At 35.4% G+C, this 25,608-nt stretch overlaps 1 protein-coding gene across 2 annotated transcripts in view; it reads left to right on the top strand.

The window, feature by feature from the left end:
• Window positions 1-25,235, top strand: part of LOC145986583 (sugar transporter SWEET1-like) — a 29,414-nt gene extending 4,179 nt beyond the window's left edge. For both annotated transcript variants that reach the window (XM_083120753.1, XM_083120754.1), the window contains exons 4-7: window positions 3,033-3,156; window positions 7,086-7,241; window positions 10,181-10,300; window positions 16,189-25,235. In XM_083120753.1, coding sequence (XP_082976879.1) covers window positions 3,033-3,156; window positions 7,086-7,241; window positions 10,181-10,300; window positions 16,189-16,272 — 484 coding nt within the window. In that variant the 3' untranslated portion in view covers window positions 16,273-25,235. The remainder of the gene's footprint in view (window positions 1-3,032; window positions 3,157-7,085; window positions 7,242-10,180; window positions 10,301-16,188) is intronic.
• The last annotated feature ends 373 nt before the right edge of the window (window positions 25,236-25,608 follow it).

The following is a 25,608-nucleotide window of genomic DNA, read 5'->3' as shown; positions in this document are numbered from 1 at the left end:
ATTCGCGGTCCAGTAGTTCTGTAGTAAACATGTCAGCTCGCAAGTCTAGGGGAACTCTACATTCAGGAGAGTGCCTCATAGTGTTGAATGTGTTCGAGAACAACTTGTTTGAAAAGTTTAAAACACACGGCTTTGTTTTTTTTACAAATGTTTAAAACGTTTAAAACAACGTGTTTTAAACATGTTTTTCAGACTTGTTTAAAACATATTTTGATACATGATGTTTCATAGTTTGTGGTTATTTGCATGTTTTTTGAAAATGTATGTTTAAATTTGTTTTAATTTTTTTTCTGTTCTTCGTAGCATCAAAAGAAATAATAAACGTGCAATATTATTTGTTATTTGTGTAAAACAATACACTGGCCATTGTTAAGAATAAAAGAAGAAATTGGCAGCAGAAAGCGTTTTGCTTTACGGCCGTTACACCGCGCAGCACTTCCTTGTTTTCATCCCGCACCCTTCCCCACCTACTCTGGTCCCACCCACAAGCTTTCCCCTCTGCACGTCGCTACTCCAGAGAATCCGGAAAAGCAGTATAGTTTATTTCATCATTTTTAACATTCATACTTACCGATTCTGCATTGCAAAATATTTTTTAAGGTGGGATGTTGCTTTTTCATTAAAATAATTTCAATTTTTCACATTAACAGTAATTATTGTTCTTGCTTCTTTCGCTTCCGTAACACACAATATGGCAAGCACAGCTGTGGATCATGAGTGGGTATGCAGTGTTTCCAACCTTCTTAACAAAAAAATGCCCCACGAACTATTCACGCATAGCCCCACAAACCATTCATGGTAAGGTTAGGTTAGGCAAACATAGTTAAAATTTGGGGTAAAATATCCCATGAACCATTCCCGCATAGCCCCAAATACCATTCACGCATAGCCCCACAAACCATTCATGGGAAGGTTAGGTTAGTTAAAATTTGGGGTCGTAGTAATATCAGGAATGTATATTTCGTTTCTCATTTTCTTGCAAAACAACGGCGTATTTGGAAACCCTGACAGGGGGTTATGTCATCGAATGTATGCAACATCCGGAACACATAGAGGAAGCAAGTAAAAGCAACTGCATTTGTGCATCAGAGATATATTTCTCTTCAAAAATACATGAATTCCCCGTACCAATAGATTCAACGATAAAAGAAAATACGTCCACGAAATGAAAATGCTACAGAAACTCATTTTCATAAGTAGTTTCTTCTCTAAAAATGAAGAAATCCGTTGACCGGAGATCGAACAGTTACCAAAATTTTAATAAATATTATAACAGTCCAAGTGTAACAAAGTATATTTTTTGATATCAGGCTGATTCCATAGATTTATATACAACTAATCTAAAAATTAGGACTCTCTCACGACATCAGGACACATCACCAACATATCATCAGTAATATCATTTACACAAGTGTAACAAACTAACCCAATGAAGGACAAGTCCATCAGCTGTGGCAACCACAATTTTAACTTTTAGCGGATGGCTGGTTTCAAACAAAACCAGCACCACCGTGTGGCAGCAATCAACATGTCATTTTTTGAAAACTACAGATAACTTACGTAGTTCTGTCGTTTTTTGTTCATTTATATACATATGAAGGTAGGACATACTAAAATGACAAAACAATATATTTATTGTTACTCTTTTTAACAAATGCATTTTGAAAATGTTTATTCTCCCCCCCAAATAGTTGTTTTTTTCTTAGAAATTGAGGGAAGGGTACATGTCCTATAAGAGCCATCATTTGTCATGTTTCCTTGCACAGAAGCGTTTTTCCAGATTTTTCTGTAAGCTGGCAACACTGATTTGCATTGCTATTATTTTTTCCCCAAACAATTGTCTACCTTTCTTCATTCACTTTGGTGTATTGTGGTGGCCACAGGAGGCATGCTGAATATGAATTTTTGTGTAAAATTTGGATTTTCTTCTTTTTTAATATTTCCTTATTGGTAGAGGCACATATTTTTGGTAAATAGAAAAGCAAAATTTCTGTAGAAAAACAAGTCAATTTCGGGTTCAAAAGCGGTAAATAAAATAAAATGTCACTGTTATGGCGGTGAAAAAGCTGTATATAAAATGACATTTTGGTTTTAAAATTGTGAATATTACCCTAAATTTGATTTAAAAACTGCTCTTACTACACAAAATAAACAAATCCCTTCTAATAACACATTTATGTCATTACCAGAATATTAAGTTTATTCCTATATAAAGGGGTCAATTTTTGCTCTCAAATATTTACAGCAGAATTAATCAATTTTCTGTGAATTGCAGAACTCTCAGGATAATTCTGACTTCAGAAAGTGTTGTGTCTGTAAGTAAACTCTAAATTTCGTGTTTAAAAGTGTATTTCACATTATTTCGTGACAAGACAGGTAGGAAAATGGACCTCGCACCTTTCAGAAACATTAAAAATTAACATTACAATGTGTTATTTCACATTTCGTGTTTTCGTCAAAAACTAAATATGCATGCCTCTATTTATTGTGTGGTAAAAATAAATAATTCACATTCACGAAGTCCTGTTATTCCAAAAGAAAGAAAAGCATTTCATCTCTCAGTGGTAATCATTTTTCTTGCTATGATATTTTTGTACATCGAAGCAAGTTTGAAAAGCTTTTACCTGAAAAGTTCCCATCGACATAGGCTAACTTGCATAAGAGACTCCCGTTCACCAATGGTTAAATAACGGTCACTGTATACAAGTGACACCTAGTGAATTAATATTATGTTAATGTAAGTAGACACAGTAGCTAATTACAAATAACAATTATTAATTCTAATGTGTCTTTTGTCTGAAAAGGAAACAATATCAATGTTCTTAATTCTGTACTTTATATATGCCAAATATTCCAGCCTTTATGCTTCATTGAGTTAGAGTGAACATACTAAAAAATCAATGTGTATATATGTATACACAATATTGTAGTTTTCTCACAATTTGCATGATTTAGCTTTTTATGTACTTTGTAAACTGTGTGTATGTGACTTGGAAATTATTGCATACTGTACTTGTTTATTAATATTGCAGAGGAATCTTGAATCTACTGTATGGAAGTGTATTGCATGATACTGCTACAATCTTGGTCAATTTTATAGGAATGATTTTAAATGGATCTTATGTTGCAATATATTACACATATACTAAGAATAAGGTATGAAGCTTTTAAAAATAATTTCTTTCTATTAATATTGTTGTTTTGCATTATTGTATGTAGAAAAAGGAAATTATCAACTGTAGTTTGCATGCAGACATAATTTTTTTGTTTTTTTGTCATTTTCATTATCATTGAAATGTGTCATTTCTGTGACATTCTTTGTACAGTGGGTTCCATAAGTATTGCCATGCAAATTGTCCATGACTATTTTCAGTAATTTTCTCTTACATCCTGTGTGTTTCTAAGCGATGGATTTTTATGTATGCTGGTGCAGAAGTTGTCAACAGCTTTTGTTGTTTTCTTTTAATTCTTGGAAGCTCTTATTGGGTCAAATAAAGTGCACGAACATGGTGATGAACAATTTGCACGGTAATACTCATGCATCCCAGTGTACACTCTTAACTGTTATTGTCACACACATGGCTGCAGTTAGGGGTGTGTAACGTGTGCCAAAGCACAGGGCCTCGCGTTTCGATATATTTAATAGTATTGACTCTTTTATTCACATTCATTTCTTGTGGCAAAAGTGATCACATTAGAATAGAAAAACAGAAAACAGCCTCCATTAGCAATACAGCATTAATCAACACACATACTATAGAAAGAGTAAACCAAAGTTTAAAACAGAGCCTGTTGTGAAAATAAAATTTCTGCCCTAACACAGTTGAATTTCTTGTTTGCGATTCCAACCTTCTACCGATTGCCTGTCATAAACTCTGTTGGCGGGGCCCCAAATTTGAAGATGTGGAATTTACGATGGAGCTAAATTGAGAACAGATAACAAGGAGAGGATAGACCATGTCGGGGAAACTTGCCCCAGTCGGCATATTCCATTTTGTGTGAAACAAATCCGCAGCTAGAATAGAATTAAAGATCTGGAGATACTTTTATTTCTACATCCTTGAAACCCAGAGGACCAAAAAAGGCTAACCCAGTGTGGTATTTGAAGAGTGGTTGAGGGTGAATTGCCCCCTCTAGTTTCTCCATCTTCCTGTGGTGAAGGTCCGTTGGCATGCTTCCTACCCACTTTCGGGGAAAGTAGAGGTCCAAGAACTTTCCCCTGTGGTTGCTAATGTTTTGCTCTGGTGGGGAGGGGGGGGGGTGCATGTTATTTTTCAATGTCCTGATGCTTCAGGAGCAGTTAACTGAATTACCTCCCACTGGATTTTTTTCTAATAGCACAGTGAGCTGTCCTCCCTCGCCAGACTATCGCCAGAAAGTGATGTGGTGTCGACATTTGACTTTGATCATGGGATTGACCAGGAGTGCCCACAGAGGGGGATGATTTCTTCTAAATTAATGCAAAATTCAACATGTATACATTTTTCTAAGTTTAGCACTTTGTTGCAATATGTGCGATGAGACAAGGGGAGACCAGAATATATTTCCTTAGTAAATCATTTACTTTAGCTGATTCCAAGTCACTTTTGCTACTAGGTGCACCATATTTAATCCGTTAGATGAAGAAGAGGAAGAATTTGTGGGGAGGGGACAGGTCAAGTTGAGGTCTCACTTCTACTCTAAAAGTCCTCAAAAATCTGCATGCTTCTTGACACTTACATGGAGTACTAACGTTGGCAAGGATGAACCTGTAGCACATGGTTACGTACATACAGAATAAAAAAATGTTTTTTGAGGGCTGGTAGAGGGCCGCAACAGGTCCTAAAGTATCAAAATGTTACTAAAGAAAGTTGTTATTTGTCTTGATGTCCTGTACACATTGCCAAATTTCACAGGTGGCTCACGGGAAATCCTTGTGTTGAAGGTGGTAGGGGGGGATATAATTACACAATTTTAATAATTCAGGATTTTACAACGAATTGAAGGTGTATGTATACATATTCATTTTTTATTGCGGGTATACTTCGCGCATGGCCTTGCATTTCCTAGCGGTTGCCCTGGTCTCGCAAATCCATATTTCTCAACAGGTAGAAATGATTTGTATTTGCAAATTGAAAATGATTCACTTGTGTAACATTGGAATGTTAAGAAAGTAAATTATATCTCACAGGAAGAATATTATCAAATCTGAATTTCATTGCTTGTTAAATAAATGTTTTTCTTCTAACTCTTTTTTTATATCTTGACAATTTTGCAGTGTATATGTAATGTTAGCATGTTGTATGTGTAAGGAAATTCAAATTCATATGAAATATTGAACACCTTTGTATATTATAGTTTACTTTATTTTTATACAGTTAATACTAACAATATTGAACGAAACATTATCTTGGATGAAAAGTTGAATGTGACTAGTAAAAATTCAGAGTATGATGAAGCACATTGTATATTTGATTATAATCAGATGTACTTGATATCAAAACATTTACGTATTAAATAATGTATATTATTACTTCTATATGTGTGTGTTTTTTAAAAAGAAACAGAATTGTGAAATGAATATTAATCAACATAAAATACCTTATTGCATAATAATCTAAGGTTTGCCCTATGTACAAGTTTCAGGTTAATAATAGCAGAGGTTTCTCTGTTTCTTTATGTATTGTGCCTTTGCAGTCAGATCCACAGCCAAGTCTGGATACCATTTTCAGAAATACTGAATTTATTTGTTTATTTTTTTAATGAGATCCAGCCATGTTGCAAAATTAATTGCTTGGTCATGCAAGGATGCTTTTTCCCTATACTTTTCTCAGCAAGTTTGTTTGCAATTTTGTACTTTCGAAACTAATATTGCTCTTTTAATTTGAATATTGTTTAACGCTGGAATGACAGAAAATCTGACTTTCCTTTAACAGTGGAGAGTGGTAATTTTGACCCCTTTTTACAATCTTACAAATTCGATTGAAAGGAGGTATTTATTTTATTTTGTATTGTTTTTTGAATTTTATATTTATACATTCGCATGTTATATAATGGAAGGAATCTCTGATAAAATGGATGGCACTGGTAACAGAGTTACCCCATTCTTCACGACGTTCATCATTGACTGTAAGGAGCGCCACTGTGAATTGACATCTGATACCACTCTGAAGTCTTATCTCTGGTAACCACCCTCATTGTTGGGGCATTTGAATGTGCCTTCTCAGATGGTTGAGGCAGAACTGATACGTCAGCACTCTGATAGCAACCCTTCCTCCTCACACACCTTGCAATCTTCATGCCCACTAGTCTCTGGCACACAATCATAATCTGAATTGGTTACATCACTTTCTGATTCAACATCTCAGTACTATAGAATACATATCTCATCATGAGGAACATCAACTTGACTTGATTGAAGATTGCATGGAAAGTTACACGTTTTCCTATCGCTGTTCTTATTCTTGTTTCAGATTAAAGTACCTTCATTGACGTGGGGTTTTGACACTAGCACTTTGCATCCCTTAGAACCATAAAATGGTAGAAATCAGAACTCCAGACAGTACAGTGTAAACATTTCAATGATGTGATACCACCTGCATCCCAGATACCATCTACTTCAATGAAGGCAGTGGACCTTTGAAATTAGTCACAAAAGTAAGAAGAGCAAAGCAGGAACATGAAAGTTTTTCCATATGATGTTACCACTGCATTTAACTCACCACACCATGTATGATGGAAGATGTACCATCACGGTCAAAGATTGCGAACTGGGACAAGTTGAAGATCCGTGGCTATCTGATATTGCTGGTATAGCATGTCATGTTAGGGAAAATTATTTGGGGGGTCAAATTGACGCCTCTGCTGTTCTGTGTACGACATGAAATGTCAATGAAAAGAATTAACATTTTTGTAATTTCAATATGGCTTTGTAAAAAGGACAGAAAATTAGGAAGCCTCAATATGTGTAGAAACGATTAATAAAAATTGGATAGTTACTAAATATTAAATGAGGTTAGTGGTAATTTTGACCCCTTTCACCATTCTAGTATTAAAGAATTTAAATCAGTCTGTTTCAATACTAAAATAAATTGTTTTCTTTGTAGGACGAGGTCAGGACGTGGGTCCTAACATGTGCTATGTTTGTATGTACAGTCCTGGCGTATGTATGGATGGAAGCTGAATCAGAAGTGGAATTTAGATTGGGAGTTATAGTCACGATGGTGTCCATGATGACATTTGCATCTCCCTTGCTTTCTCTTGTGAGTTCTCTTTTGTTTATTTGTACTTCACTTACTCTGGTCTGTTCTAGCTGTACTTAGTTGGATTTGGAGGGTTTTCTAGGCCTCTTTATTATATTCTATCTTCCCCACATTTCTATTGAAGTCATCGTCCTCATAGTAATTGTAGCTTTCCTGGCAATGTGATTTCAACAAATGTTCTTCTGTTACTAAACAGATCTGGTAACATCATGTTAAATCACCATTAACTTTCCTGGCAATGTGATTTTAACAAGTGTTCTTCTGTTACTAAACAGAGCTGGTAACACCATGTTAAATCACTGTTAATTTTCCTGATGAGAGCAATGTGTGCACTCGAAACATTGGAAGCTAACTCTGTTTTAACCTGACTGGTAACCAACACTTGTTCGAGTCATCCTCATCTTTACATTAACCAAAAGTGGTACAAAAGTAACCAAAAGTGGTACAAAAGCAACTTAAAGTAACACAAATGCAAACAAACCTTTTCTCAAATTCTATTGTTTTTTCAATTTTATTCCTTGCTTAGTATATTTTCCACATTCCATTGCCATGCCACATCACATCTATGGTCCACTCCTTGATCTCTTCTTATCTTTTTTTTTGTCCTGACCTTACTCCCGAATGCTCTGTACATGTTCATGCAATCTTGTGATTTCTCTTTCAACCATTTAGTAATTAATACTTTGATTTTTCTGAAATTTCTTGAATCCTGGTTGTACATATTGTATTAGCTAGTTCTAATTTATGGTTTTGAACCAACTAGTGATGAGTGAAGGATTGGATAATGGACATCCCCATGAAATTGGCATCATTTATCTGATTATGAAAAAAAAAATATTAAAAAAATTTTAAGCCAGTAGATAAACTTAACAAATTTTAGTTCATTAGCATTCCAACAGAATAACCCTTTTAAAAGAGGGATTACCTGAAGAACTGAGAGTAAAAATACATCTTGCCAGCCCATGGGATTGGTGCTCAGCCATGCCAACCTAGGACCAAGGTTTAATTCTAAAACCTCATAAGAAGGATGGGGTGTTTAAAGATGCCCAGTTAAGTAACTTTCTCCTATTTTGAGTATTCACCATGCTTACACCTCGTAATTTGCAAAGTAGAATCATATACATATTCATGCAGGAAATCTTGTAATAAATTACTCTTCCCCTGCTCATTTTTCATTGGCTATTAGGATCAACCTTCCAGGACAGGATGAAATCCAGTGCAGTTAACTTGCTCCCCCTTCATTTATGTTGTTAGGAAAGGAAAGGCAAAAACCTTAAGGGGATTTCCCCTCGTATACATTGAAGGATGCAAAATGGCCATATGTGCCAATGCACCCAAACATTGTAATTCACTCACTCCATAATATGCTGTTTTTGAAAAACCCAGTATCAATATTGATTACTCTGTAATGGTATGGCAACTGTAAATGGGAAGTATCTAATGCTGTCTTGGTCCTGTCATCAGTTTCTGCCAAGTCTTGTTATTGTTACTGCCTTCGCACTCTGTATGTTTTTGTCACCGTTGTCATCACCTTCAGTTGCCAGTGCATCTCTCTGAATCCATATCTAATGTCAGCTCAAGTTCAGGGGCCTCCCCGATGGCGCAGTGGTAGCGTCGTCGCCTTGTAATCAAGGGGTCCCGGGTTCGATACCCGGTGGAGGCACAAGTGGTTCGGATCCCACTTTAAACTGTAGGTCCAGTCCCAATTAGCCTTACTGTGCATAAAGTGGACTTAAAACAACAAATCCAAATCCAAGCTCAAGTTCAGTATTACTTTGTGACATATTTAATCTTCTAGCTATCTGGTATGCATATTTGTCTCTAACGAGAACCAAAAATTAAGCCACTTGCACTCAATTCACTTAGATCAACAGACAAAGCAATTTTAGGAAATTTTCTCTCCATGCTTTGTGCACATAAACAGATTTAACTTTTGAAAAAACAGTACAAGGGAAAGCACCATGACAACACTGGTGCCACGTGCCTTTTTTTGATTCTTGCCTCCCAAACTAAAGCTTCACATGGGCAAGCCATCAACAAAAATGGTTGTGGAACCCCAGTACTGAGCAAATTCCTTAAGAGTTTGTCTTTCTCCTTACTGCACTTCCCCCTTCCTTCCCTCCCTCCTAACGTTCCTTCTGTTTGCTTAAAACATGAACTCATTACAAGTGTATACTTCACCAGTGGTTTTCCAGTTGACAAATTTCTGCTGCAGGAAGAAAAATGGTAGAGTTGGTAAAATTCTTTTTAGAGAGCTACACATTAAAACTTAGGAACTTCCCACACATGTTACTTCATGTAGCTACAACAGCAATCAAATTACCAATAACTAGAGCCACATATTTATGGTAAATAAAATATCAAGATGTCTGTACAAAAACTGGGCATATTTCGGGATCAAATGGCATATCTGTGTTAAAATAGTGAATAAAACCCTAAATTTGATTTAAAAATTATACTTATTACACAAAATTAACATTTCATTTTTAATAGCACATTTATATAGTTATCAGAGTATTAAGTTTATTCCTGTGTAAAGGAGTCCATTTTTGCTTCTCAAATATTTACAGCTGAATTAATCAAACATGCAAAATTGACACTACAATGTGTTATTTCACATTTCCTGTTTTCGTAAAAAACTAAATACACATGCCCCTACCAATGGCACTTTAAAGCTCTTGTATCAATACGAACATGAATCTACAGATCATTACCTGAGGTACAGAATATTTCCGAAGTTTCATATTAAATTGAGTCACCTGCTAGGACAAAGATGTCCTTTCTGGGCATTAACACAAATATCTCATTGGGACCCAGGTGCTGTCCTGGCTTGCTGCTGAATTTAATAAGCTAGGACGGCACGTGGCAATGTGGCATGTGGTTATGTATTTCCTAGGTTTTTTCATTCTTTCATTTATTTCTTTTATTTCATTTTACAGAAAGATGTGATTGCCACTCAAAGTACACAAATGCTTCCATTTCCAGTTATAGTATCAGGAACTTTTGTGACATTTCAGTGGTTTCTGTATGGATTAATAATTAAAAACATATTCGTTAAGGTAAGTAACTACAAATAAGCACATACTGGTTTTGTGTTCATTGTTAATCCTCATGTGTTTTCATTTATTTCCATGCAGCAACAACTCCACACATGAAATCCATAGCAAAAATTTAATTTATTTAGTCTCAAATATGGGTTGCTTTCTACAACCACACTTCTATCTGTAGCAATGCTCTCTTGTTAAAAACAAAATGTCCTGCAACAAAATCAGTGAATATGCAGCCTTGTTTATCTCCTTTTTGGATAATTGACCATCGAGTTAGTATATAGTAAGGATGGGCTGATATAAAATTTACTGATAACCGATATTCTGCTGATCTGATATAAAATTCCAATCGACCTCCTTAATTGAACCAAGCTTTTGCAATGCACATGAAAATGCATATTAAGACAATTACTCTTTAAAAAATTACACAATGGAGATTATGTTTGTCCATAAAAATTGAAAACAAAATGGAACAATATTGCACAAACTTGTAAGATATTTACAGATATATCGAATCTGTAAAATTATCAGTTTAACATTTACCGATACACCGATATGGATAGTGACAGTTAATCTGTCCCATCCTTACTATATATTATATTGTAGGACAGTTATTACCATAACAAAGCATTATTTTATAATTGATATAGAATTAAGACAACACCTGCTTAACCAAGTTAGTAGTGCTCTTGTGTTTGGTTCAAAAAGACCCAGGTTTGATTCCCAGTGTGAGCTCCCAAGATTCCAGTGCTGACCCAGCATCATGAGGACAATTGGGAACTTTGTGTAAACAAACCCCAGGCTTGAAAGCCAGAGAACAATAGCAATTAGGCTCTGTGTTCTGACCACACGTAACTCATTGAAAAAGCACTTGACAGGCGCTGCCTCCCTCCCCCAATAAGTAATTAATACAGAATGCTGTTAAAGTGTGTAACTTGTAATCATTGTATCAAAATGCCAACACATCAGATTTTGATCATTTCTGATTTTTTAAATGTGCTTGCATATAAGGTAAGTGGGCCCAAATATCATCCCCTAGTCACTTGTACCTCGTACCTGGAGACCGTATCAAATGACGTAAGAGCTCAAAAATTGTGTTTTACCTTCATCACCTATCTCTTTATATGGAAACCAACCCAAAGCTCCTGTATAATCAATTGTCAGTACCAAAAATATTAATGTCAAAAGTACTCGCATATTGCAAAACTAAAAAAAAGCATGCCTAATTTCGTCCCCCTAAAAAGGTCGAAAAAATGAGGTAATAATAATAATTTGCCAAGGTATTCATGTTACTTACAAAAGGCCATTATAAAAGTAAGCATAATGAACATAATTAGTCGAATGTAGCGAACTGAAGACATAAATTTATCCCAACTCCGAAACAATATTATTTTTACTTGAAAAAAAAAAAACCTTAAGCTATTATTTGTTAGTAAGATGAGCCATTAGCCTTCGAAGCAAGTATCACAAATAAATTGCACACAGTTTTTGGCAATGGAGTATGTTTTGTGGAACCATATGAAACATTTTGTGCAGCGCATCTGTGTTTCGCCCTGTCTATCTGCAGAATATGTTGCTGTCAGCTGAGTTGTTATACTGAAGTCATCAGGCAGCACAAGTTTTTCTTAGGAGCATTTTTCTTTGCAGAGGCCTCTACAATTTTTAGTTTGTGGGGAGAGCTTGTGACGACTTTTGCTGACCCTCTTTGAGCAGGCCGGCCCCGTGGCAGAGTGGTTAGCACATCGTGCTATGACACCAGGGGTCCCGGATTCGAATACTGGCCTGGGCATGGATGTTTGTGAGTGTCCATACATCAATTTCATCATATCATCATTCATCCTCATCTTCGCAAATTAGCCAAAGTGAAATAAAGCAATTCAATCAATCAAACCTCTTCGAGCAAATGTTGAAGGCTGGATCTCTGGATAACGTCTGATATCACGTCCCCTGGATCAAATTAGGAACATGAAGTGGGATGAAATTAGGAACAACCCGCAAACTAACATGGCGGTTGCTACCTTTTGAACAAAATGAAAAACTAAATATGCTGACCAAGGCAGTAATTTATTTTATTAAAAAACATAAACTAACGTAACGTTTCAACCTTCTAGCAAGGTCTTCTTCAGACTCTGTATCAAGTACAAAAGTAACCAGATACAGCAAGAAGGGTAATATATATACACAAACATTACTCCCTCCAGACTATTTAGAAAGTTGTTAGGAACTTTCTAGCAGATGACTTTCACTTTCCAACTTTACTTTCACCTAAAAGGCTAAACACTTCCATATAGAATGTGGTTGGACTTTTTAATCTCACGCTCTTTTCCCTTCATTTTTCTTCCTTCTCCTCTCCTCTTTTTCTCTTGTCCTTTCCACTCTTTCCAACATCTTCTTCCATTCTTTGTTTAACTTCAGTCCCCCATTCCAGTTCATTGTGTCTTCTTCGCCTTTCTTCTCTATTTCCTTGGCTTCCTTCCATTTTCTCACTAGCATTCTCTTCTCCCTTCCTATCTGCTTAGCCTCATCCCACTCTATGTCATGTCCTGTTTCTCTCGTGTGTTTAAATATTGCATTTTTCTCTCTCTTAAGTCGTACATCATCCCTATGTTGTTTCAACCTGTCTTTCAGCCTTTTTTTCGTTTCTCCTATGTACACACTTTGACATTCTTTACATTTTACTTCGTAGATAATCCCTTCTTCTTCCTCTTCTCTGTTTTCCTTTTTCTTGTTAGCATTCCTCGCTATTCCTAAGATGCTTCTTCCTCCCTTCCTGTAAGTTTTAATTCCTGCTTTCCTAAGCACTTTGCATATCTTTTCTGTGGTCTTCCCCATACTCCTTATTCCAAACCTTCTCTCCTCTTTTTCTTTCTCTTCCAATTCTCCCCTGCCCGTTTTCTTACTTCTTCTGTTTATGTCCAGTCTATCCTGCTTCTCATAGCCATTCTTTTCCAGCTGTTTCCATAGGCTATTTATTTTGCCTTCTTTTTCACATTCTTTCATGCATATTTTCTTGATTCTGTCCTCCATATTCTTTATAAAATTTATTTTTGTCACCTCACTTACATCACTTCTTTTGTGGCAGAATACCCCTGCTGCACACTTCTTCTGATGCCAAGCGGTTTCAATTTCTTGTCCTCTTTTCCTTTTCATCAATATATCTAGATAGCTTAACTTGTCTTCTTCTTCTATTTCAAGTTCCAATAATATCCCTCTTTCTTCATCTTGAATTTCTTTGGCAAAAATGTCAAGCTGCCTCTTCGTTCCCTTCCATAAGCCAAAACAGTCGTCCACATATCTGCAAAACAGAATCATTTTGTCACCTCCCTTTTCTATCACTTTCTTTTCCCATTCATTCATAACCAATTCAGCCAATGCTGGGCTTAGACTGGAACCTATATTTAGTCCTTCACTCATGAACATTATTTTATCTCCCATTATACTGTAACCGTTATTCCAAATGGTTTCCAGCGCCTTCACTACCCTTTCACTATCCCATTCTCCTATAATTTCTTGTCCCATTCTCTTTTTAATAATGTCCAAAACGTGTCCCCTCTTGATGCTCGGGAACATACTTTTCACGTCTAAGCTACAAGATTTGGAATAAGGAGTATGGGGAAGACCACAGAAAAGATATGCAAAGTGCTTAGGAAAGCAGGAATTAAAACTTACAGGAGGGAGGAAGAAGCATCTTAGGAATAGCGAGGAATGCTAACAAGAAAAAGGAAAACAGAGAAGAGGAAGAAGAAGGGATTATCTACGAAGTAAAATGTAAAGAATGTCAAAGTGTGTACATAGGAGAAACGAAAAAAAGGCTGAAAGACAGGTTGAAACAACATAGGGATGATGTACGACTTAAGAGAGAGAAAAATGCAATATTAAACACACGAGAGAAACAGGACATGACATAGAGTGGGATGAGGCTAAGCAGATAGGAAGGGAGAAGAGAATGCTAGTGAGAAAATGGAAGGAAGCCAAGGAAATAGAGAAGAAAGGCGAAGAAGACACAATGAACTGGAATGGGGGACTGAAGTTAAACAAAGAATGGAAGAAGATGTTGGAAAGAGTGGAAAGGACAAGAGAAAAAGAGGAGAGGAGAAGGAAGAAAAATGAAGGGAAAAGAGCGTGAGATTAAAAAGTCCAACCACATTCTATATGGAAGTGTTTAGCCTTTTAGGTGAAAGTAAAGTTGGAAAGTGAAAGTCATCTGCTAGAAAGTTCCTAACAACTTTCTAAATAGTCTGGAGGGAGTAATGTTTGTGTATATATATTACCCTTCTTGCTGTATCTGGTTACTTTTGTACTTGATACAGAGTCTGAAGAAGACCTTGCTAGAAGGTTGAAACGTTACGTTAGTTTATGTTTTTTAATAAAATAAATTACTGCCTTGGTCAGCATATTTAGTTTTTCATAATCATGGAAACAAGGCTTAATGGAGTTATAACTTTTGAACAAGTGACCTTGACAGAACACAACATACCTACGCCAATGACATGCAGCGAATATAAAACCTACACTCATTATGAGCGTAAATTACTGCTAACAATGATATTGCAAGAACTTGCCTTATCATGAAACCAAAAATTCTTTGTTACACCGGTCCATAAACTGCCTTGATCACAAAACTTTCACAACTGGCTCTGTTTGCCTTCCTCAACCCTGGCATGCTGGTGCTGATTGAGCTCCTAGCCTCAGGGCTGAGAAACCAAGGGGGATGAATTTTGGGCCCCCTACCTTACTGCTAGTCATTATTTGCTCTCCTATCATTAAAAAATTATACATGCAAACTGTTTTAAGTAATAAGTATATGCTTGATGCCGTTCTTGTAGAAAGTTTTTATTGCAAGCAAGCAAATAAGAAAATGTTTACTAAATTATTTCATATTAAATTATTTCATTTCAATCTGATAGGTTAAGGTAAGGTAAAATTCCCTGTGCATATATCGTGCGTACTGAAAGTCGTGATCAACATGTTACAAGAAGGAAGTAAACTGTACAAAAAGAATCTAATATATGCCTGTTAAAGTACATACCTTTATTAGTCTTCAACATAATCACCATCTAAATCGACACATTTTTGCCAACGTTCTGGAAGTTTGAAAATTCCTCTGTTGTAGAACTCCGTTCGGGCACGTCTGAGTATTCTCCTAACGGCAAGTTCCACTTCCTTGTTTGTGTCATATCTGTTTTCCCGCATGTGTTCTTTCAGAATAGAAAACAAGTGAAAGTCAGAAGGAGCCAGATCTGGACTGTAGGGAGGAGTTCCCACCCAAATCTGGCAACTTCATCCCTCGTTAGCTGTGCTGTGTGCGACTTGGCATTGTCGTGTTGGAGGATAACACTATCCCTGCCAGGACGTTTTTCACGAATAGCACGACGAAATAAAAAGTTGATCACGACTTTCAGTACGCACCAAGTACAACCGTGCCATGAAGGCATGAGGAGATGTTGGGGGGTAAGGCTCTACACATTCTCAATCTCTGTCGTTTTGGAGGTGAATGTGATCAGCCCCATGCTCCGGCTGCCTTTACCCCCCCCCCTCCGCCAGGTACCCATTGATTTGAAGATGGGTGAGTCTTGGAGCCACTTTATGTAGTGCACACAGTGGCATGAAAACTGCCATTGGAAGTGGGCGACTTGAAAATTTGCATATACTACTTATGAATTCTTCTCTTCTGTATCTGTATTATTGTAATTGAGTACCCTTGTTAATTCCAATGCATTATTCAACTCCAATTTAAAACACATGTTGTTCTCTTATTTCTTAAGTGTATTCCTGTAATTTTCATAGTTTAAAACAAGATAAAGTGTGTCATGCCAAATGCAATGCCTATTTTTTTTAATAAATAACTCCCAACATTGTTAAAATTTTAAATAATGTGAAACCAAATTTTTTTTTTCTAGATCCAAAATGCTGTAGGATTTCTGTTGTGTTTGCTTCAGCTTTCACTCTTTGTGATATATCCAAGCAAGAAGAAAACTGCATGAAGAAAAGAAGCAAACAAAAGCATTCACTTTGGTTTTGGGTTATATTTTGTTTTTGCATTTTTTTAGCTGATGGTTGTAAAATGTGTTATGTAGTAATATTTTGTTGTATGACATTTAGTGAAAGAACTTTGTTAAATGACAATAATGGCGGTTATATATACTGTGATAAGAACCTGAAGAATCAGTATGATAATATATTCAACAATTTTGAAAATTTGCATGTTTCATAGTTTGTGTATATTTTTTGATTGGTATGATAACTTGTATATAATAGGGATGGGACACATTAAACAGCACTGAATTGCTATCTGCCGATCAGTTGATTGGTGAAATTACAGATAATTTTAGTGATCCGAATTTAGTGCAAAATTTTACTATTGTTATTTTTTATGAATATAGCCTACATATGTATGTATATAATTCATACATGCTGGTTTTGTCTTTTCTTTTGAAAGGTAAAACCCATTGCAGTCACCTAGTTATAAACATTAATTGAGGACATTAATGAATCATCCATGCTCCTCAAGAAAGGTTTACAACTTATGTTGCATCAGTAGAATATTCATTATCACTACTGGTAAACCTCATGTTGGTAGTTATTGTTACTGGCAAAGATATCATATCTGTCCATCCCTAATATATAAGTTTTCTAGATCTGTGATGTACAAAGTGACCTTTCTGTCAAGGGTGTTAGTGCACATGCAATATTGTAGGACTAGCAAAATAATATTTATATATTGTGAAAATTTTCTTGTTTACATTCCAAATGCATTTTTCTGTAGAGTCACTCCTTCCAACAAGCATTGTCACTTCTTTCAACACTGCTGAGGAGGCAATTTTAAGACAATAACATTATATTAGAAACACACTCATATAATGATTGTTATCCAGTAGTCTTTAGTTTCATTAAATATATTTTTAGATCTGTATGCACAACAAATCAATGTTACTATGAAAGCCATTGTTCCATGATTGCCATTACAATGAACTGTAAGTTCATAGTTTTACTGATTTACTGTTTGTAAGTGCTAGTCTTATGAATATCAGTTCTCTGGAATAGTTATTTATTCATTGAAAAGCCAAATACATACAGTGAAACTTTCCTTAATGGACACCTATAAATAACAGATAGCTTTTAATTCCCCGGCAGAAATACAATGGGGTATGTGGAGAAATTACTTCTCAACAATGTATGCAAACATTGAAAATTATACCCCAGCACCAATTTAAAACTTCCTAATAGCAGACAGTATAAAAAATATAAATTGCAACTCGTAAAATTAGGAGGTAACAGTGTTACAGTAATGGAAAAACTGTCACGCAGTAGTTTTGATGGTTGGTGGCAACCAGGCAATTTTACATATTTATCCCACTTCAAGAGTACCTAAGGGTTGCAATACATTGTTTTAAAAGTTTAAAATAACTGAAATCTTAATGTTGCAAAGTTTGTGACATGTATTAAATGCTGCATCATTATTCAATCTCTGCTGTAAATTGTTAACAGTCACAATCTTTCCTGTGACATGATTTGTTTCTAGCACGAGAGTAGCTAGTGGTGGATGAACTGGTAAAATAAAAGCTAAACACTGGGCGACATCATGATTTGGTGCGCAGGCTAAAGCAGGTGTCATTCCGCGGGAGTCCACAGCAAGTACCGAGGCACCCTTCTGTAGCAACACTTGGGTCACTGTCACCATGTCATTCCTTGCTGCAAGGTGCAGAGGGGCATTTCCAGTTCAGAATTAGTCATATTTACAACTTCAACGTCCCCAATTTTATCCAGAAGCAAAAGTGCTGAGTTGCAATGATGCCTCTGGCAAGCATGATGTAATGCTGTGTTCCGATGACCATCAAAGATCCACATGTTTGTTTTCCAATCCAAGAGGAGTTCTATGACACTACATTGTCCGCTGTAAGCAGCTGTAATAAGAGGTGTTTTCCCTGAGTAGTCTTGAGCATCTACATTTGCATTATTGACTAACAAGAGATGCATGCAATCAACATTGTTATGGAAGGCCACTACATGCAGAGGTGTTCGCCCTTTTTGATGTGAAATCCATAATGCTTAATTAAAAGATCCAAACATATCTCACTTCCCTGCAGCACAGCACAGTGAACCGGAGAAAATAAATTGCCTGTAAATCTTGTACTGTGTGACTGGTCAAACAGGTATTCCACATACTCAGCATGTCCATTATAGCATGGCCAATGCAGCATAGTACATCCCTGTTTGTCCTGCAGGTTCTCGACACCCTGTGGAGCATGCTGTAACAGGGTACTAATGGACAGGATGGCACAGGCACAAGCAATTAAATTTAAATAATAATAAAAAATGAATTCATGAATATCTATGAGAAAGAGAAATTAATGTTTGAGTCGCAGCTGGCTGTATGTTTTACTGTTCATAAAATGCAGATAAGCGACATTTTAAGCAATGAAGGTGTTAATCTTTAGTTGTGTACTAAAAATGAAAACTGTGCTGGTAAATTAACTTTTGAATGTTTTCGATGCTCATATGATAAAAAGATTGCATCTAAAAATAGTTCAATGGGAGAACATTTTGTAAAATTGTGCATATATATTTTGGTGTCTGTGATAGAGAAGTTCCACTGTATACCCACATTGTGATGCTAGTCGGTTGTACGGGTTGTAGCTGTGCAAAATCTTCCAGTGTTTTTGGTGCTGAAAGTGTTGGTGTAGTTTGTTCTAGTGAATCAGAACTCGTTATGTCATGCATATGTAAGAAGTGTCAAGTACTGTAGTTGTTTTAATATTGGCTGGTTAAGCGAGATTTCACACCGAAACGACAAGCTGCAAGCAACATGCGATAAACGACATGGGGAATTCACACTGAAGGAACACTAGTCTATTCAATCTGAAGCAAAACATTCACCACACATGGGTACACAATGCACGGTAGTGAGATAATGGCCCAGTCTGAGCGATACGTGTAGTTTGCCATGTCTCTTCGGTTCGAAATATTTCATTGATTACTAAGGGTTCGCTTCCAAGCGACATGTGTCGCTTCAGTGTGAAATCTCCCTAATACTTAGTTACATCATGCATACATATGGAATGTGATATCTGCAATCAATTGTGGGGGTGCAGCATAGTATGCACATACTTGGCTGTTCCTCCTTCAGCCCTTATCCATTCAGTGTTGAAGGTGGTGGGTGTTTAATCATTCCCTTTTTGAATGCGGCTTAATTTTATTACTGTGAAACCAAAATATGAAAATAGAGGAAAATATACCTTCCCTGTAAGTAGAAACTGATGAAAGAGTTAATGAAAAATGGGAATCTAAATTCAGTACTTTTTTAATTACAAAAATCTACTCTGGTTATACAAATTGCAACATATATACTAGAAGTGACTTCAACATTTGAAAACAATGCAGGAGAAATGTTTCTGCAAACATATGACAGGAAATGCATTTTTATATGTTTATGAAGTTGCAGTTCCAAGAAGTTGTCAAGTTACAAATATGATAGAGTAAATGCCAAACAGTAGTTATTCTATGTACAATAGGGTTTTTCAATAGGAGCTACTGGATATGTTCATGTTATGGTTGTTATTTGGCAAGACAAGACAAGACAAGGCAATATAGCATTCATCAGCTGTAGACCTTGGCAAGTGTAGTCATCAATTTAAATGCAGTTGAAGAAAGTATGTTTGTGTTCAAATTGTTATAGAAATAGCTTCATCATACTCCATTTCAGGATCATATTTTTAATAGGAACATTTTTAATTAATTTCAAGTACTTAATCTATTGCTGCCATATTTCCAAGTTACACCCTATACATGTAACTTCCTTATCAATATGAACTATGGATCTCTTTACACAACAAGCAATAATTTATCCATGTAAAATTGTAGTGATCTATTCCTTTAATTGTATGTAACCATATTCATGTTAAATCTCCAAAACTAAAGACTTGCTCTCAGCCTTTAAAACATGTAAATTTGTATAGTGTAAAGCCCACTGCATATTAAATGCAATGTCCTGTGCAAGAGAATGTACAAAGAACATTTACATTTACCAGATATAACCAGTTAAGTCTTCTCCATATTGGACTTTCCAATCTAGAAGAAGAAATATTTGAATGTGGAAATATTTTTTTTATTGCATTTATAAAAGGAAAGTATGTTCTCATTCGTTTTTAAAGTTGTTACAATGCCTACATTTGATGAACACTATGGTTATGGTTCAGGTCAGTTATAATGTTCGATCTACTAACCAAGTGAGGGACTCCTGTAGTAACAAACTGACATTGAAATCTTGTAAAAGTATGTATGACCATTGTTGCAGTTTTATAGTGAATTATTCATTGCTTTGGACCATCGGTCTGTGAAGAAATATGGCATCACCAACTTCAGCCTTAGACAGACTTATCTGAAATGCTCAATTTTGAATGTTATGGACATGTTACGTCAGTTTGCATAGTTTCCAAGTTGTGTTAAAATATTCAGTTTAATGTATCAGGGTATCATGAAAATATATTTAACATTCATTAATGAAGACAATATAATCATCAACCTCCTTTGCCGTTTCCTGCCTCTGGCTGGGTTGGCATATTAGTAAAGCCTCTCCATTTTTTCTGGTCTTCCACCACTCCTCTCTTTTCACGGTGTTCCAATCTTGTTCTCTTCTCCTAACACACTCCACTATCTGCTTTTTCCACCATCTTGGTCTCCCCTTTGGCCTTGCTCCCACTCCTTGTGCATTGTAAGCTCTTACTGGCAGTCTTTCTGCACCCAACCTCTTCATGTGTCCAAACCATCTCATCTCTACCTGATATAATTTGTCCTGAAGCTTCACCGCCACCCAGTGTATAATATAAATTGTAATTATTTGTAGGTGCACTGTTTGAAAGCTGACACAGTATAGAGTGCACATATGCCCTTAATATACAACAATGCACCTCTTATTTCCTGCACTTCAAACCAGCATGACAACATTTCAAAATATAATCTAATTATCATGAATACAAAGCTTGTTGATAGATGTCGCATGTAATGTTGTTAGATTCTATAATAACTTTATCAGGCTTCCATGTAGCCAAATGGTTAGCACTTTTTGTCTTTGGTGTGAGCAGTCCTAGGAACATAGCACAGTAGTTTGGATCCCCATTAAACTGCAGTTCGTCTCAATTAGCCTACCTGAACATGAAATGTGGACTTAATACAAACTCTGACAAAGCTTTTGCTCTTGCTACAACAATATATGATATCACCAATGTCTAACACTAAACATTTCAAGTTGCCCGATTCAACGAAAGCAGCTTGCATTTTCTACAAGACTAGTTAGGATCTTACAAAAATTATAGAACAGTGAGTTGCATTATTTGCACCATTTCTCTGCTGCACTGTTTCTGAATGTGCCCTACAGTGATCGAATTTGGCAAGATCTCAAAAAAAAAAAAAAAAAAAAAAAAGACTGCTGAGCCTTCACTACTGACAGTACTGGTAGAATTCAGTGAGCTAAATCAAAACCATGCCAGTCAAATATTACTGTGCATTCATGATTGTCACAATATTTTGAAGCTATGTAATTTTATGGAGTCCTTAAATAATTATAATTATTTATTTTACAACAAAACTCTTTTTTGGGCTGTGCTTTTGTTATGTGCAAAGTTTATTATTATTCATGACATTTGTCATATGTGATATTACCTTTTGAATCAAAATCCTTTTACATAGATGTATCCAAATGTTATTGAAGTAGGAGTGGGAAAATCCTAGTCAGGAATGTGCTGGTGTGTATGTTGACTTGTGTTATTTATTTATGCATTTCTAAATTGATTGTTCTAATGACTTATCTGTCGAGGAGAACTGTAAGAAAACTGGTGATTATGTAATACAATGTTTTTGATAGTTTATATTCATGTTAATTTGTGTACCTTCAGATGACTCCTTTCTTTCAGTGGGATCTTTACATAGCGTGTGCACTATATTATACTACTTTTACCTTAAGGAAGATGAAGTACATTTGTGTAAGTACTCTTGAAGTGCATGAGACTGGAAAAGAATGGCTCTGGACTTCATGGTGAATTCTGCTTACATTGCATGTACAAAGCAAGTTTCAAATTCATTATTACCCTGGAAAATTAGATAAAATAATATAAAACAATGTTTATGGACATGTAAGGGACACAAATATCTCCCAATTTAGCTTTGTTTCACTATTCAAAATGATAAATTAGCATTCTTTAATCTCCAAAGGTTTACTTTTACAGTCTTTCTGTTTAAGCTGGTCTCTAGAACAGCCTTAATCAGTCCCGATTTCACAATGCTTTCTCATAAGAGGTAATTCAATGACATAATGTAGGGTAGAAAAATTTATCTAGCGAGAATTGTTGAAAATGACTTTAATATGAAGACAAAAATGTATGTGCCTGTAGAAAATTAATAATATGAATTTCATTTGACCACCATGAATTTCATTTCATTTCAATCTGGTTTACATTCTGTGGCCAATTGACATTTATTGTCTTTGTCTCATAATATTAATATATTTTATTCTCTTGTAATAAAGCCTAATGGAAATACGACTATCCTTTGCATCCTTCATAAAGTCATAAAAATACCTCATTTACTAAACTTTGCAGTGATATTTAAAATACAAAACTGTGCAACATCTACAAAAACCAAAATCCACTTGGGATCTTATTTTTAAAATATAAATCAAAAGGAAGCAGTTAAATGTTTCTAAATTCTGATCGGTATTTTACAGAATCGAGGATTATTTTAAGATAGTTTCCACTTCATCAGTTCAGAATGTAATTAACCCTCCGTTGGTATATGTGTTTAAGAGTAACACTGTTGGTATACATTTGAGCATGTTGCTCACACATGAATTTCATGTATTTTGGCATTTTTTCGAATATCGTTTTACATTTATCACATTAAAAATAGTTTATAAATGTATATTGCCTAACATATATCACTTACATGATAAAATTTATCTTATTTATTACATAATAACAAATCATATATATATACTAATGTGAGAGTTTGATCAGTGTTCCTATTATTTTCACTTTTCAATAACTCCTCGACAACATTATTATCTGTGCCCTGAGAATCAAACACCCTGCCCAGGTCTCTCTGTCGTCACTCTGTTCAGCAAGCAATGTTTCTAACTGCTGTTGTTCATTCGTAACTAAAATTAGGTTTCAATGTTCATTTAGCCAAAAATAATGACAGTAATAAGTGAATTAAGTCAAATAAAATAATTACCATAGAATCAAAACAAATAACAGGGATACAACACTAATTCAGTGCCCATAGAAATAAAATATGCATGAAAAAAAAATGGTTACGTGGTTGGTATACGTGTGAGCATGGCGCTCACAAAACACGCACTGTCATTAAAATTACATGTCTGCACAGACAGAAAACAATGCCACAACCTATAACTGGCGTCATCTGCTCATAGACATTCCAAAATACAGCTACACAAGACCAGAAAGTGATATCATTATCTGGACCTGAAAAGCTTGAGTGCTATGCTCACACATATACCAAGGGAGGGTTAAGGTTGAGGGTAATTTCTACTCTGAAGTAAGGAAATTATCATTCGATACTTATCATTTAATATTGAATTAGTGTCCCCTGAAACTGAATTTGTCAATTTGCCACAAATATAGAGAGTTGTATATTTTCTGAAAGTGAATGTTTTACAAATTCTATGTAGTCATTGTGAAACCCCTGTGCTTCTAGTGAAACTGTACAGGAAATTTTAACTTGAATCTCATATACCCGTACTTGAAGGAATTGATACTGTGCTACTTCTTGATCCTAGTTCTTTATTTTGAAGATACCACAATACTGTCTTTTGGAAACTATTCCAATATATACACAATACAACACAGTTTCTCATATAGTGTTATGCTTCTTTTAAATATAAAATTTGTACCTAATTTAACATTTATCCAGGAGTTTGTTCATGTAAATTAAAAGTAAGATTACTTGTTTCATTGACTTGATTAAACTTGTATTGCAGCTAATGCATATTCCACATTCTCGCATATGTACATTCCTTTCAACATAGAATATACTATCTTGATTTCAGTATCTGCATAGAATCTTGTGAGATTAACACTATTCACTGTTAAATTTGAATAGTTTCCTCACTTACAAAAAAATGTATGTTCAAAATGTAAATTAATGATTAACAAGTGATTATGGAATATTTATTGAATGTAATTTGTTGAAGCAATTGTTCATCACTTGCATTAATTGCAATGTCTGAATTTACTTCGATGAAATTATTGTTATTGGTCTGTGGAATACAAATACACTAGACTCTCGCTAATCCGGCCATTCCTTGCACATATGGGTGCCGGATTCGCGGAAGTGCCGGATTATTGAGAGGGTCGGAAATTACGTACTACTATGTAGTGTAAACACATAGGGACTATACAGGCTGTACTTTACGTGTTTCCTTTTAGAAGCCATAGTATGTACTGAACTTTACTGTAAGAAAGTTACAATTTCAAATACTGTACGTATGTATAGCATTGTTTAACATTTTTAACTAACAACATTGTTGAACATGATAATTCATTGTTGTGCGCGTCATTTCTGCTTGAGTGATTACAGGCTGGATGTGGGCCGGACTACTGAGAGGGCGGACTATTGAGGGCCGGATTAGCGAGAGTCTAGTGTATCTATAAAATGATACACCATTGGCCATTGGCTGTGCTAAAAGACAAATACTAACTCAAAAATGTATAGGTCTGCACTGTAGCATATAGTTATTTTCTGAAACCTTTATATTCTATTCTTATCTTATGTAAATATCTTTTATGTAACTATGAAGATATTAAGTAATTGTTACTTTTCAGTTCTTTTTTTCTAGTTAATATTTTTTTAAGGGAATGAAATTTTAAAAAAATATCACCTTATTGTGTGGATAAAATATTGTAAAAAAATGTTCTGAAAATGGGTAATTGTTGAAAGTAAAGATATTCTCAGTTAATTCTGTTTGTGTATTATTGCATAACATGTAGTAGTTGTGAATTCCTCTACAAGCAGGATTGTTTTGTGAATTTGCAGTATTTGAGGCAGCTAATAGATTTGTGTAAAGAAACATGGTGATATGCATCGAAGTATCACCCTATCTCAAGTTACCATTACCTTTTGAAAACAGTTCAAATATCGTATTTGTAGAGAAAATTAAAAGAAGGCACTCACGATCTTGCCACCAAAGGTTCCTCATTTGAGTCCTGGCCAGTGGCAGTGAGTTGGGGAACAGTTGACCCCCCCCCCCCCACTTTTCTCCCCTGCAGTATGCTAAACCTTATCAGCAAATAGAAATATCCTGTCTATGC

Source organism: Lepisma saccharinum, chromosome 4 (genome assembly GCF_977018435.1).
Source record: "Lepisma saccharinum chromosome 4, izLepSacc3.1, whole genome shotgun sequence".
Lineage (NCBI taxonomy): Eukaryota > Metazoa > Arthropoda > Insecta > Zygentoma > Lepismatidae > Lepisma > Lepisma saccharinum.
This window is presented reverse-complemented; position numbering and strand designations above follow the sequence as displayed.